We start from the raw sequence: 15,711 nt of genomic DNA on the forward strand, positions 1-15,711 counted from the left end.
CTGATCACTGCCAAAAGGCAAGAAACCTATTACTGTACCTGAATCTTTCGGGATTCCATGACTTTTTATGACCGTATTAACCCTAATAAATATAAACATAATGTGATGCAAGGCTGCTTAAACCATTATTGCTCTGGGATTAGCATCTATCATCTTTATAATCACTTAACCAGGGGAGAAAGATCAGCACACACTAAGTCACTCACTGTCCATGCTGATTAACTTGCAGAAGCCGGGGGATCATTGGGCCACAGGCTCACAGCCACCCACCCAGCAAGAGGCAGGTTTATTAGACAGAAGACATATGAGATGGCAGACAACTCAATAAGGATTTTAGGTGCTTGGGGAGATGACAACATTCAGACTGGCGGGGGGGGTCACACTGTCAAACTAGGAAATGCTGATCTGAAATATGAATCAAGATTTTGTTACTGCATTGCCAATTTCCCACCTCAAATGTTTTTATCATCTTAGTTGGTCTGTTTAGCTTTGAGAAGGTTTATTATCTGAGAGATTCCAGATTGATCTCCATTTGAGAATTATTCGGGTGATGCCAGGCTACTAAATTGCCATATTTCAAAAACCATATCTGCAGTAACCTGGTGAGTAGTTTCCCTGTGAAATATAGCTTTGAAAATGAGGCCTCTTTAGAAAAGCCTCTTATCACTGATTACTTCTGTTATAAGCCGACCATTTACATAAAATGTCACCGGAAGGATCAAATAAAAGGCAAGGGTTTAAGGGACAAAAATCGATATAAGAAAGGATGAGAAGATGACAGGAAGGGGAAGTAGTGATGAATACAGATCCAGAGGGCAATCTGGAGAAAGTCAAAGGCGCATTCGACTCCATACAGTCAGACCAGACACCATCAACGGGACTTATCAATCAAAGAGGACAGGAGGAGATGTGGGTTTAGCTGCCAGCTGACCGGCCGAGGAGCTAATACCCTTAATGAAGTAAAAAGATGTAGTGATTAATGGAATTGGTGACATCATCTAGGGGACTGGTGACCTTGCCATTTGCTGTGCAGGAGATGTGACAAAACCTCTTAAGGAACTCTACAAAGACTTCATTATTCAGCGAAGAACAGTGATGTAGGATAACTCAAAATCACAGATTATTGCATTGGCTCAAATACCTCTTTTAACTGTACGTATGTTATGGCATGTTTTCCTGTGCTGTGTCCATGTTCTTTTCTGTTATCTAGTTCTGCTCCGGGGGAGTGCTCCAGCTAATTGCTGAATGAGGTCCACCTGGCCTTGGAAGGCGGTCTTTAAAAGCCCCTGTGCAAGCGTCAGATGGGAGGTTTTTTTGATTTGGGACTGCTGGTCTTGCTAAATTCCTCTGATTTGGTTGTTAAGCAGTTAAGTGTCCAATGTTTCAAGTATTGTAGTGTGCATTTTGATTGGACTGAAAGTTGTCAGATTGTTTTTGACAACAGCATCACAGGAAGGGTGGCAGGCATGAGATGCTGAGTGACAGTTATCACAAAACAATTTCCACCATTTCCAGTGATTCATACGTTATTGTTGGTCGATTGTGAGGAGGTGTTAGGGTGCTAATTGTCAGGGGGTCAGCCTAGAGACACAGAGCTAAATGGCAAGTCACTGCCTGGCCTCTGATGGATGACTCATGTCCTTTTCTCCTTTTATCTTAGAGCATGATTCACTGCTCTGACGCTGAGAGCGGATGGTTCTGCTTCCTACCTCATCGCACCACATGACAGGTAAAAAAGCTACTGAAAGAGCTTTTCAACACTTCTGATAAAAAACATTACTCATAACCTTCACCTTTGTGTGTTTGTGTGGGAATGTGCATCACACAGTGACAGGTACAGTTGCTAGGCTATGAATCTAAAATCTAAAATGGACAGTTTAACAGTAGCAGCTGCGTGTGCTGCTCGCCAACATCAGTAGTCTGTATTAAATGGGGGCAGCAGGGCTACCAGCTACCATCCAGTTCTCATCCTATAGCAAACTAGATATCCCATACATAAGATGCGCTGGGTAAATGCTCATGTGGCTTCAGTCTAATCACATTCCTAAACTGGCAGGGAGGGAAGTGGTGTGCCCAATAATGGACATGACTGACATATCTGGTTCATAAACAAGTGCATCTAAACAAGAAGAAGCTGATTTTGCTTTATTCAAGAAACTGGCACGACAAAGTGTCACGTTAAAACAAGTTCTGCCATCATCAGCACAGCAAATACTAGCATCCATTTGTGCCTATGCATATCCACACTTATGTCAAATTCATACTCCTAAAAAGTAGGAGGCAACTACCATAATCTAGTTAGCTCAGATAGCCATGCCGCTAACTTAGGGGCCCTATTAGCTGACTGAGTCCATGATGAGCACCAGTACCAGAGCCGGTCGAGCGGGCAAAGGAACCCGGCTCAGCATCGTCCTAGTGAGAACGAGTGGACTGGGACCAACGAAGGCCATTTTGATGACACGGAATACAGTACAAAGTGATTTACAGCTCTGAACAGCTGAATCTAACAATCCAGACAACAATAATAGTACCGTCTGTGAATCCTTTCAGTTGTTTTCTTTGCCCCACACTGATGCAGAAATACATTAATTATCATACTGCATTACTCAATAGTGAAATGAATCCATGTCAGAAACATTTAAAGTTTTAAGTAAATTAGCCTAATTAATGTCTGTTATTGTTATTATCACAACACATCAGTGATGAGGAAATTTTATTCATTTTAAGATATGCAACTATTGTCATTATTCTATTTATCAGGATGATTGAATAACATTGATTTATTGATTAGACACGTTTTTGATATTTATTTTGGATAAATTGGTAGGTTAATTGAGTAATAGGCAACTTTTTTTTCTTTAGAATACACAAAAGTAGTCGTTAGATTAATCGACTAATGGAAAAAATAGTCGTTAGATTAATCGACTTGAAAAACATTCATTATGTACAGCCCTAGTCAGTTTTATATTGACCACTTCAAGGCAATGGTCCGATAGCATAGTGGCCAGGGCTAGCTTGTTAGCATACTAATGTCAGTAGATATTGCTGCTACAATGCAATCCATAGACGTCTTTGACATAATGTTTGAACTTCTTCACATTGCGTTGATAATTTAAGTTCATTCTTTGAAGGAGATTGTGCTTTTGCTGTCAGGGCTCACAAACTCTGGAACAGCCTTTGCATTGAAAATTATCTCACTGACAACTAACGAGACGTTTTTATTAACATGGTCTTTCTGTGCTGTTTATCATTTTGTTACAATCATTTCTGTTATCTTATAGTGTTTGGCTCGTTTATGTCATAAAAAATCCTAACAAAATGACTGTAGTTGTCACATTCACTGCTAATGACTTGACCACTTTCACTGTCACTACAGAAACACTTTCTTCCCTTAACAACTTGCAGACAATACATGGATTTAACAAACTCTTCCAGCCCATTATGCTTTAAGGCTCTGTTGCATTACGAAAGTGCCCCTGGTCGAGTTTTATGTTCAGTCTGCTTTTTTATAGCAGGATTGAGATTCTTCTGTCTCAGGGAGAAAGCTTATTGCGCTCTTGTGATGGAAAACATCCCACGTAACTCAGCCAAAGTCTTTGATTTGTACTGTAATATCAATCAGGTTGAGTTTGTTATTTCATGTAGAGACTTGAACTGACAGTGTGATCTTGCATTTTTATGAACAAAGAAAGAAAAATAAATAAAATATTCTGTGTGCTATGTTAACTTTGGAAAACAGCTGTCGAATAAATCGTATAACTGGTAGTCTACAGGTGCGTTCGTATGGAGGACTGATCCTGACAAATTCAGAAATATATACATAAATAAATAAATAAGCATCTGATTAAATGCACAAAAAAATTAGGTAAATAAATAAATGTAAGCAGTAATTAAATTATACAAGGAGACATAAATGTATATATCTATTTAATTAGCTTCTTAATTTATCACCTTTGTAATTACCTTTATATTTATTGTCCGTTATAATTTCAACTTCATTTATTAATTACTTCTTTTTTAAATGTATTTATTTATGTGTGTTTTAATATTTTTGTCTGTTTTATTCTTGCGTTGCATTTTCTACCCTATTTATTTCCCCAATGGTATTTATTTCTGCCTGTCCTTTTTACATTTCTCTATGCATTTCTGCCTCATTATGCAAATGAGGAGGGGTTGTGTCTCAAGGGGTGAACTTCTCTCCTATTGGTGGACCAGTCAGACGGGAGAGCTCTAGACCCTACTCTACCTGCACACATCAACAAGCTTGCTCCTCACACAGTTGGATGGTTTCCTTCAGTGCGCAGAGGAACTCTATTTCATTGTAGATTCATGTAGATGCTCCGACAGACAGTGCTTTCAGTTTGCTGCATGGATGGACACAGAACTGCGGTATAGGGAGAACCACATGGTCAGCTAGCTACAGCTAAATCTGGAGTGCACTCGTATTCAATTCTGTATGGTAAATTCAGTTTTAACGAGCAGAGCGAGCTGACAGGCAGAGTTAGACTTTTTTCTGTCTGTTTCTCTCTTTACAAAGACGCATGTTGCAGTCTGAGAGTCTTATCTGAAGAGGGCAATGAAGTCTCAATAGTACGCGATGCAAGCACCACATACAACAAATTTATCAAATACACAACAGATATACAGTATGAAAATTAATTGGATTATATTCACAGGAAGTATAAACTGTTACAACGTCAGGGAAATTAGTTTACATAGATTAAGTACTGCAGTTGTACATTGAAGTACCTTCCTACCTTTCTGATAGGAAGTCTTCTTGAGATGGTATAAAACATTTCTCCTTAAATTCTGATTTGAGTTATGGACAACTATGACCCATGAATTAAAAAATTAAACATTTCACTGCCCAAGTCAGATATAACACAAGGCTTGTTCATTAGTCTACATGCTGTACAGTATTTGTGGACAGATATTGTCCCAGGATTTATTATGCATTTCTTCTTCTTCATTGCATGATTTAGAATAATAAGTTGAGAAATGGGTCTGTTCTGAGTTCATCCTGCACTGCAGCAGCTAATAAAGTCCATTTAATTCCCCAAATTGTTTTCTTTTAGGCAGGCTGGAGCAGAAAACAACTCACCTTTCTCAAGTTGTACAGTAATGTCACATATGTGTATGAAGGTGGATCCAATACAAGCTAATCTTAAATGTCAAAGTAGAGAGGAGCCCAGTATTCTTTACACATTACACAAGATGAATAAACTATGCAGACAGCTGTAAAAAATCTTGAATGTTCTCCACTTGTTATAGTTATGCAGAAATATTAGGGGTGTGGGCTGTATTAAAAGTATCCACTGTTCTCCCATGCTCTACCACACAGTAAGGATGAGATGTGTGCTGTGTCCCATTCTTCCTCTGTATCTACACATAAACAACAAGGCATGTAAGGGGAATATAAAAGGAATTTATTTTATTATTTGGGGGATTATTTTCTTTGTTGCTCTCCTCCTTCTTCTTCTTTTCCTCTGAGGAATATGGTTATGTTCTCCGCATGCCTTCTCCTGTGTTTTCTGTGCAAGACATAGAAGTACAGTAACTAGCCTTCATTAAATCATTTCGACTGGTTAAGGGCAGTAAAGTTAACTTTAAATTGACTCCACCACCACACATAAAACACAGCTTAATAGCAATCACATTTAACAGAAGCATAAAATTCTTCTTAATGGTAACTGTCAAGATTAACGTTAGTTTATTTGTTAGTCACCACCACTAGCCTAAGAGCTTTAGCCTACATGATATTAACGCTACATAAATTAGCCTAGCGGCTAGCGGACTTTTACTCTCCTCATAGCTTAACAAATTACATGTATTATTGAGAATGTTTCTTACTCACCGCTGGTTAAGTCACTGCATCTCCCGACACAACACCACGGTTGATTTTTCACCCTCAGTGGCGTTTTTGTTGAAACATCAGCTGAGCAGAGCAACGAGCTGCTGCGTGTGTGAGCATTTACCGTAAATACTCATATAGGAGTGCACTCCAGATTTAGCTGCGGCTAACTGATGTGGCTCTCAGAAACAACAGCTCACTTTCCTGCAGTTCTGTGTCCGTATAAGTTGCTAAATGAAAACTCTGTAGGTCAGAGCGTCCACATGAAAAAGAAGGAGGACATGGCTGGTAGTGTCTTCAAATACAGTTTCTAAACACCTCCCCAGCGCACTGAAGGAAGCCTTCTGACTGTGTGAGGAGCAGCTTGTTGATGTGTGCAGGTAGAGTAGGGTCTAGAGCTCTCCCGTCTGACTGGTCCACCAATAGGAGAGAAGTTCACCCCTTGAGACACAGCCCCTCCTCATTTGCATAATGAGGCAGAAATGCATAGAGAAATGTAAAAAGGACAGGCAGAAATAAATACCATTGGGGAAATAAATAGGGTAGAAAATGCAACGGAAGAATAAAACAGACAAAAATAAATACATTTAAAAAAGAAGTAATTAATAACTAAAGCTGAAGATTATAACGAACAATAAATAAATAAGGTAATAATTACAAAGGTGAATAAATTACGAAGCTAATTAAAATAGATATATACATTTATGTCTCATTGTATAATTTAATTACTGCTTACATTTATTTATTTACTTTTTTGTGCATTTAATCAGATGCTTATTTATTATTGAGCATTTATTTATTTCTGTATTTATTTCTGAATTTGTCAGGATCAGTCCTCCATATGTTAACGAGATAACCGTCTATAACACCTATGACAGTCGACTGAAAAATACGGAAAAAATAGGAGTTCTGTGTCTTTTAGGCTTTATAAACTGCAGATGCAGAAAGTGGAGTAGACGGGCGAGGCGGGAGAAAGAGAGAGACTGGGCAAGCCGGTGTGTTTCACTGAGGTGTAGGTCTTGTGCTGTCTGTGTGTCGGAGTGTGGGGAGAAGAGAATTCCGAGGAAGGTGTGAACATAGGTGCAAAGCATATTTAAAATTTATAAAAGTCGTGGTGATTAAAACCTGCTTTCACATGGCGGTATTATGTAAAAAAATTTTGATTTTCATTTGCCAGAGGGCGCAGTTTCACAATCACGATACCTGCTCAACCATCGACCATCTGTCAGCATTGTCTTTCGGCCCAATACTATTGCAAGCCTTATTTCTTGCAAGTAGTCAAAGCCTTAATGCAGGGATCTATAGGCTTGACAATATTGCCCGATTGTGCACTGAAACCTTACACAATCAGCACAATCACAGTACAGAATCAGCTGTTCAGGAGAGGACAAACTCGCTGAACAACAGCCAAGTTGAGAATTTAGTGGTATGACAAAGAAGCCCGTTAAAGAGCTCCATCTATAACTAGAGCAGGTACAATGCACAAGATTTATTCTATTTATACAGACATTACAAACCTGAACACTTACAACCCCTGCCATGACAAAATGGAAACAACAAGAAAGCAATATCTGCTGACCAGTCTGAAATGAAACTGAAGAGCCACTTCAGTTCTCCACAGGTTTTCCCAAGGAATAAAGAGGCCATTGTTTACCATTAAAGTTTCATGGTGGAGAGCAGAGATTGAGACTGAGCTATCTCTGCTGGGGAAAAGCAATAGAGCCAAGCCCTTGCTCACCACATCCATCCTGTGATGGAAATTCTTGAGAGCCGGTCAACTCTATTGATGTAGAAGGTTTTAGGATATTTTACAGTCTTACACAGCATTGTTTGTTGAAACTTGTGTCACAGTTTTGGGATTTTGGTGTTTGTATTTCCTGTTTTGAAGTTGTCTGTCTTTGGTGTCCTCGTCTTCGCTTCCTTTCTGTCTTGATCGCCTAATGTTTTTCACGGATATGCCCAACACTTGCAGTTTGCAGTTATCACTTGGTTTAAATAAACACGAACTGTACCTGCTTGGCCCTAGTGTCTGCATTTGGGTCTAAATCCCTGTTTTCCTGTGTCTGAGCTTGACAAAAATGGCAGCAGCAGTACAGACTGATAACACCATGTTGTGCCAAAATCAAATATCAAGATCCCCTCTTGGTCCACAATATTTATCCCTTTACTGTCCCTATGGAGTCTACAATGTACCTCCTACAAGGTACATGATATACTGGCTTAAATATGTGTAACCATCTTATTGGAAGTCTAATGCCTACCTAAGTCATGTTGGAGTTAGGAGGTCACATGTATTACTTTCTAAGGGGATACAGTCTGTCTGTAAACAGTCTGTGGGAAACACTGTGACCTGTTCCTCGCCTTTTACCCTACAGACGAGGAGGAGATGGACAATGCAGGGTGTGAGACAGCTGACTGACTGAGGGTGTGGCACTTCCTCATATCCAGAGGGCAATAAAGTATGACAGAAAGACAGACCTATAATGATACAAATTTGATTCAACGTTCATGCCCAGGTATGACTAGGCTGCCATAAGGAATCTTTTGTTAAATACCAGCTCTCCCTACTGATGCTAGTTTGTAGCAACCATGTGAAATCTAGCTGATGTGTCTCAGGGGCTGCGGTGGCAACATGTCAAAGGAGATGGATTCAGCTGCCTAATAACCACTGGGAAGTCTGCTCTCACAGAAGGGGTCACAAGATGAGACGACAGAGAGAGCTTCTAGCCAAAAATCCTCCTTCTCAGGTTTATCAGACAAAGTGAAAAAGGATCAGAGGCAGGACAGAGAAAGCTGGCCTCGTCCTGTCAACACTCCGCTTCACTGGCTTCTAGATTGAGTTGATTAAATATGTCTTCCTGGTGGAAGAACTCTTTCCGCTGCCAATGCTGCAGCTGACTAATGGACCGGAGGCCTTTACTATACATGCTGGGTGGTCCTGAATATGATGTTGGTAGGGGTCCTATTGCAGCACAGAGGGAACTGCCTAGTGGCATCCAAGATTTCTAAAAGGGCTCTTTATGGTCATTACTGTGTAGAGGGGTAGTTAATTGGGTTTTGTCACCCCTGATTGCCTGTGTGAAATGGTGCATGCTGACCTAGCACAGTTGCATCCATCTTTCACCGGAGCAAGGTGTGGAGTGTGTGTGCATGATGTGTGTCTAGTGGAATTTATGCTTACCTCTCTCTGTTGAATTTGAGTGAATGCAGGACAGCCGGCCGTCTCTGACGGAGATTCCACAAATGTAGCGTGTCATCTGCACAGGCTGTGACCAGCGCCCCCTAAAGGCAAAAAATAAAATAGAAATATCAGTGCTGAATCATAATGGCAACACAGAGGTCACCTTGCCATTTGGAACTGTCCCAAGCCTTGTAGTCCTGGTTGATTAGACTGTGAGCACAAAGTGCAAAAACACAGTTGATTCTAGCTGTAACGCACCAAAGAAAGTGAAGACCTGGAGATCCAAACAATCTACTTGTGTACACAGAGGGCATTTGGTCACAAACACATGAAGTAAGTACAGTGTCTCCCATGTAAACATGTAAGAACTAAAATAGCAGAGAGAGAATTTACTCTCCAAAACAAGGATGCTCAGTGAAAAACATATTTGTCCAAATACAAACCTTAATAGGTGTAATTCACTCAAATTTCAAAGAATGAAATCTTTTCACTTTTGGGTACTCTGACACTCACATACCAGGACTGTTGGGATTTTCTTTTTGTGAATCAGCTTTCTCTAAACCTACCCCAGCCATATATTAGAATTTATTTTCTTCATGTCCTGGAATGCCCTTTGGCAGCTAACAGAGAATGTGCCGGAGTTGTGCAACACATTCTTGTATTTATAATATACAAGTGCAATAGGCAACAACACAGAAACAGATGATTCCGCTAAACATCTTGTGACTGCACTGCATTTTTGTTTGTTGTATTGAGCACTGACTGTATAATACACTGTGGTGAGCTTTGTGTTTCTTGGTGTACCTTAAAAATACCTGGTTGTGAAGTAAGGTGGAGTGATTGTCAGGTAAGCCTACTGAAATAGATGGGTTCTTTTAACATGCAAACATGCATATAACAGAATACACTAATTCCATGTTTACGGTAAAGACTAACCAACCAGGCTGCAAGACCTAACAAGACCATCCATCTTTGAAGAGGATGAATTAAAAGGCTTTTGCCTTAGATTTAGAGGTCTTTCACCCAAAGAAAAGGAAAAAAATAACAAACTTAACTACCATACTATATACTATACTAAGTCAGACAATAGTACATAGACATTATAATTCTTTTTAAATAGAGACAATTTCAGACACAACTGGTCCACTTTTGAATCTTTTGTGTTTTCTTGGCTCTGTGCAAAATCATACAGACATCATATGAAATGGGTAGAAAACTGAAAGAAAGGAGGCAAATCATTTTTAAATGATGTCAGCTGGTTCGGCCCTACTTCTGAGGCTTGTAATTATAGTGAAATTCCCAGTGCAGCTTTGCTACCAGGGCGACACTTAAGACCGGAGCTCAGAGAGAATTAGCTTTAGATTACAAACTTAATCATGGGATTAAAGTCTGTGCAGTGCATGGGAGGATGAAAATATTGCTTCCCACTGATTTCCATATTGGTGATTGATTGGTTGCTTCGCATAGCAAAAATATTTAACCGTAAATGGTAAATATTAGACTGGATGAACACTGTACTTTGTCGGTGTTTTCAGAAGTTGTTCAAAAACTAGCCATATATTTTTGAGGAAAAATAATATTGATTACAGTCTAAAAAGGAAAAGATTTAGCATTGTCTGGTACAAACTCTTAATTCCCTTTACCACGCTCCCACCCAGGTTCTCAATATGAATGAATAAATGAATTGCCTGTGACATCTCACTTGAAAACATGACAGCTACTTCACAAAAGCCTATTTGCAAAATGAGCAATGAAGCTTTGTTTATGAGACAAATAATTGATCTTCTTAAATTCGTTCAACAGGAAAGAAAAATTTAATGAACATAATTATCTTTCTGCCTACTGCCTCCTATTTTATTAGACGCCCCCCTCTCTCCATACATAAAAAGGGGGGATATTGCTCCTTAGCCATGTCACATTTGACTGATGAAGGATGCGCTGAAGATTACCTGGCACTTTGAGGAAATTAGAAAGTCTGATACAGGATTTGATTACTTTTTATTTATTTATCTCAATCAGCTTCACTCTGATTTTGTAATGTAATATAGTTGCATCAAAATGCAGTGATTTGTTTTAAACTGCTTTATGCTGGTGGTTTCTTGAATTTCTGCTCTACTTTGCCCAGATACTAAAACAGCAGCCTGACATTAAAGTAATTTGAACAAATGTATGAAATGTATTTAGATACAGGATATTTTAAAGCCACTGTAGACAGTATTTTACGGTCTGTTTATTGGGTTAGTGTTTCCATTTCTTATAGAAAGTCTGAGTGTGTGTTGGTTAGTCTCATTATTGTTTTTAGAGCTTTTCTTTAACTGTCTTGGACATGACGAAGCAATAACTGACTTGATGTTATTTGTGTATTTTTGGGTGGTATATAGTTGCCTTTGTCTTATTGTCATTTCACATAATAAGTCTCACTGCACAATTTAGCAAGATAGTATTTGCATCCTTGCTGCTGCAACTCTTCTACTTACATAATAGTGTACTGACACTATCGATTTATTCTTTTTTATGTGAAGGGAATCTGTCAAAGTGGTCATTAAAATGGACTGGCTTACACTAAACAGATTAATGAAAAACATTTAATGAGTCAGCCATGTGCCAACCTGACTAAAGTTTACACAATACACATAGAGGATTACAGAGATAAATCTAACTCAGCTGAGAGCTGCTGTTATGGACCTAAACAGAGATAATACAACACAGAATTGCTATCACTACTTAACATTGCATTCGATAATCATTTCTGTCAGTTCCATAGCACCGCTTATTACTCCACAGCCGTCAAAAGATAATTTTGACGATTCTTTCCTATACTGATGGAGTTTGTTTCTGTTGCCTGAAGGAGTGAGAGGAGGAGGAGCAGCAGCTAATGAAGAAATCATACCAGACAGAAAGAAAAGAGAATGTAGGAGGAAGACAGGGTGAGAGAGCTGGGTCCGCGCCGCCATTATTGTATGATTATTTTGATGTCTCGATCACAACACAGGTGAGGTGACCAGGTGCAGGTAGAGTACACGGCATGGATAAAATGACAATCAGCAGGCCACCAGACAATCGCTACATCTAGAAAATAGCTTTAGGTGCATTCACATGTAATTATGTTAACAGAACATAGGGTTTGTGGTCTAGTAAACTGATAGCCCCCCTTACATTTCTCTATAAACCTACAAAAAGAGAAATATAATTAATATTGCTTAAACCACATAGTCAATGGAATCACTGTCTTTGGCACTGTGTGCATCTGAGGATGTATCACTGGTTAATTAATCAATATGTCAGCCAGTGTGTGACAAAGTCAGGTCTTTTTGTTGCATGAAACCAAAGTTCTCCAAAGTTGAAAGTATCTGTAGTACAGTATCTGCCTGACAGCTTTCAATACACATCTTACTGTACGTTATGGACTTGATACTTAATAGCACTTTATTCATTCACACTCATTTCACAAGAAAAAGCAAGAAAAAGCAGCAGTTAAGAAAAGCTTCTTGTTGGTTCATCAAATGCTATGAGCTGATTTAGTTCTCAGGTCATTTTGGGTCATATCAAAGGTTAATGACGTGTGTCTGGCTGCCTGGATGTGTTAACATCTGTCTGTCCTTCTCCTGCTACCCCTCATGTCCTTTCCACATCTCCATGCTCATAAAGAGAAACAAAGTTTAACACTGATTTTAAGAAACAGCTTATTAGTATGGAGACGTTTCTGGTCTTATTAGCCTCGGTTTCCCAATTTTGAGGAAAAGGAGGCTGATAAAAACCAATCAGTGTATGTGTTCAGAGGAATGGAAAGTTTGAATTTTCTTTAAACATTGGTCTCTGTTGCTTTGTACATGATTAATGCAGCAGATGGCAAAGTGCTTGGATCACCTAATTTCTTGCCCTTTCATTATTTAATTTGAAATCAGTAATATCACATTCTTTTTGATGTTTGCGTACCAGTGTAGTCCGACTGATGAAAAGGCCGTATAGATAGATAAAAACAAACTCTACAAAACACGTTTTACTTTGTAACTACAATCAATTATCTCAACATTTCAGGAGATTTGTTTTAGGAAGTACATTTACTGCAAAATAAAATACTACATTTCTTGTTTACAAGTAATCATCTTTACAGTTATCCTGCGGACCCATGCTTCAATCCAGCCCTCAGTACTGCACTATAATCTTTCTCACCTTTTCCTTCCCTAAGCAGTCTCCCCCCTCCAACGCCAACCCATCTACCTCATCTGACACCAACCTTCAGCAGCCCCCTCCCCCTCTTCAGATGTATTATTCATCAAGCAAAATAATGAATTCAGAATAAGCAAACAAACACATTCATTAGCCTCTTCATCATACCCTCCACCGACAAGAGTCACAGAAAGAAAAATCTCATCATAAAATAGGGACAGGCTTACGAGGATGACATGGTATAAAACTATAACTACATAATAAAATGGTGACAACTAGATGTGTTAAATTGTGTGATTTCTGTGTGATAGAGATAATAGATACCTTTTACATAGCTCTTCATTCACAGGTAGCTGCATGAAGTGGCCCCTTTTGTGGCTGCGTACGTCTAATAGGAATTCATTACACCTCACTGAATGTCAAGAGGTCGGTCTGAAAATACCGGTCAGCCATTAGCAGGGTGGCCGACAGCCCACGCACCGCTATTAGTCACTCTTTCCAACCACGAGAAGACCTACAGTAGTGGGTGTGAGTGTTCGTTCATATAAGAGAGACCAGTGGAGAGTGTGTTCTCACACGTGTGCACTATATGCAGAAGCAATAAAGTTAAAATATATACATATCCGACAAGCAAATATGGCACACAGTCTTTTACAAACCCACCAACTAAACAAGACACACTTGAAGCTGCGAATTGTAGGCAGGCTCACAACCAGATACACACTGTTGAGATACTCTTACACATACTTACTTACATACTTAGAGCCACACACACACATACACAGTCAATACCTGTCACACAAACACACGCACACCCCTCTTCAGGCCCATCCACCTCCATTTGCCTCCGACACATCACAAGTAGGCCAATGAGTGATGGAGAAGTGGGCTGGAAGAGCCAGTGGGCTTAAAAAGAAATGGAGTGGGTAAAGGAAAAAAAAGCAGAGAGAGGCAGGAAGAGAGTGTAGATTAAAGCAGAATAAAGGAGAAACAAGAAATAGTAAGACCTGCACGACTCGGCTTCTGCTCTTTAGAGGGCCCCTTTTTCTCTAATACGACCATAGTTTTTTGTGAGTAAACAAAACATGGCATCAAACTGCAGCACACGGACAAAGATGACAAAGCTGCTGTTTAAGTCCTAAAAAAGATGCAGAGCACTGCCATGTGTCAGCCCACACAGTACTGGTCTGTTAGTACAAAAGTGATCATTGAGGGGAAAAAGAAGAGAGTAAGTGATAATCATAACAATCCTTGATTTAAATAGCTCATCTTCATAGGGTTTAATCTCCTGATGTTTGACTACAGGTACATCAGGACCCCTACATGGAACAACTGAGGGTTATTAAGTGATTTAGAAAACTCCATACAATAGGATAGGATGCTTAATGGCCCAGGAATGAAAAACTGTATGCAAACGTTATACAAAAATGTCAATGTGTATTTTCCCAGACTTGGATTTCTGTAAAAAAGACTATTAAAGGCGTAGCAAGTTATTGTAATCGAATACACTTTTTGTTAAATTCAGCAAATATTTCCTCGCGGTTTTCCTACACAGCCCTGGGTCTGTAAATGGAAAACAAGGAAAGCGGTGTGGACCTTGCCTCACAACGTTGTTCAAGCCAATCAGCAACAGGTAGCATTAATGTTCGTGAATAGGAGAGATGGGCAATATTATGTAGCTGCAGTATCAGAGGCTGTATTTTAGGGACCCCCGCAGTCCTGGGAGCGCATTTCTAGGAACATAGTTCTTTTGTGACAGCGCCATCTAGTGGATTGGTGGTCGGCATGCGTATAATCATCAGATGGTTAGGGTAAGGGTAATAGGGTAAGGGTAATAGGCTTCGGGGGGGGGGGGGGTAACATAGTTACCAGCTAGTTAGCTAGCTAGATTGTTTCAATCAAAACAAGATTCCTACAAATGCAGTTCTGGTCCTAGGACTGAGATCCTGAAAATGCAGCCTCCGGTACTGCAGCTGCATACTACTTGAGATGGGGGGAGACACATTCGAAAGTGCAAGACTCCAGACACTGTGAAGAAAAAGACAGCCAAAGAAAAAAAGCCCTGAAGAGTAAAAACAGAGAAGAAAGTTACATGACCAGGCAAGGGCAAAGGAGTTTCAATGCTGGAGAAACCTCAAAAGATTTGAAATTTTGGGGGAGAGCTTCTGCAGGAGCATTGAAGGGAGGGTATATTTGTTTGTCAGTTAAGGTTCAAATATCAACAATCCTTCTGCCAAATGTCTTACTCTCCCTTTACGTTTGTTTCCATAGGTACCAAAAAATGAATTAATCCATTGAATTTGAAAACATCCACAGCCAAGAACAATAACATCTGAATTATGTCTATTGCAACGCACCTAGTCACCAAAGCAAATTCCTTGTATGTGTAAAAACTACTTGGCAATAAAGCGGTTTCTGATTCTGAATTCATCATTCGTGCAATAATGCGTTTTGACCCAAGGTTTCTTTTCCCACACACACAGTGTTTTCCAACATGTGAACTGATCTC

General features: G+C 39.5%; 1 protein-coding gene across 12 annotated transcripts in view; it reads right to left on the reverse strand.

Moving 5' to 3' along the window:
- Positions 1-15,711, reverse strand: part of stxbp5l (syntaxin binding protein 5-like) — a 166,543-nt gene that overhangs the window by 69,440 nt on the left and 81,392 nt on the right. For all 12 annotated transcript variants that reach the window (XM_038720194.1, XM_038720192.1, XM_038720190.1 and 9 more), the window contains exon 4: positions 9,033-9,133. In XM_038720194.1, coding sequence (XP_038576122.1) covers positions 9,033-9,133 — 101 coding nt within the window. The remainder of the gene's footprint in view (positions 1-9,032; positions 9,134-15,711) is intronic.

This window comes from Micropterus salmoides, unplaced genomic scaffold (genome assembly GCF_014851395.1).
Source record: "Micropterus salmoides isolate LMB-PRFRI ecotype aquatic unplaced genomic scaffold, ASM1485139v1 Ms_hic_scaffold_15, whole genome shotgun sequence".
Taxonomy (NCBI): Eukaryota; Metazoa; Chordata; class Actinopteri; order Centrarchiformes; family Centrarchidae; genus Micropterus; species Micropterus salmoides.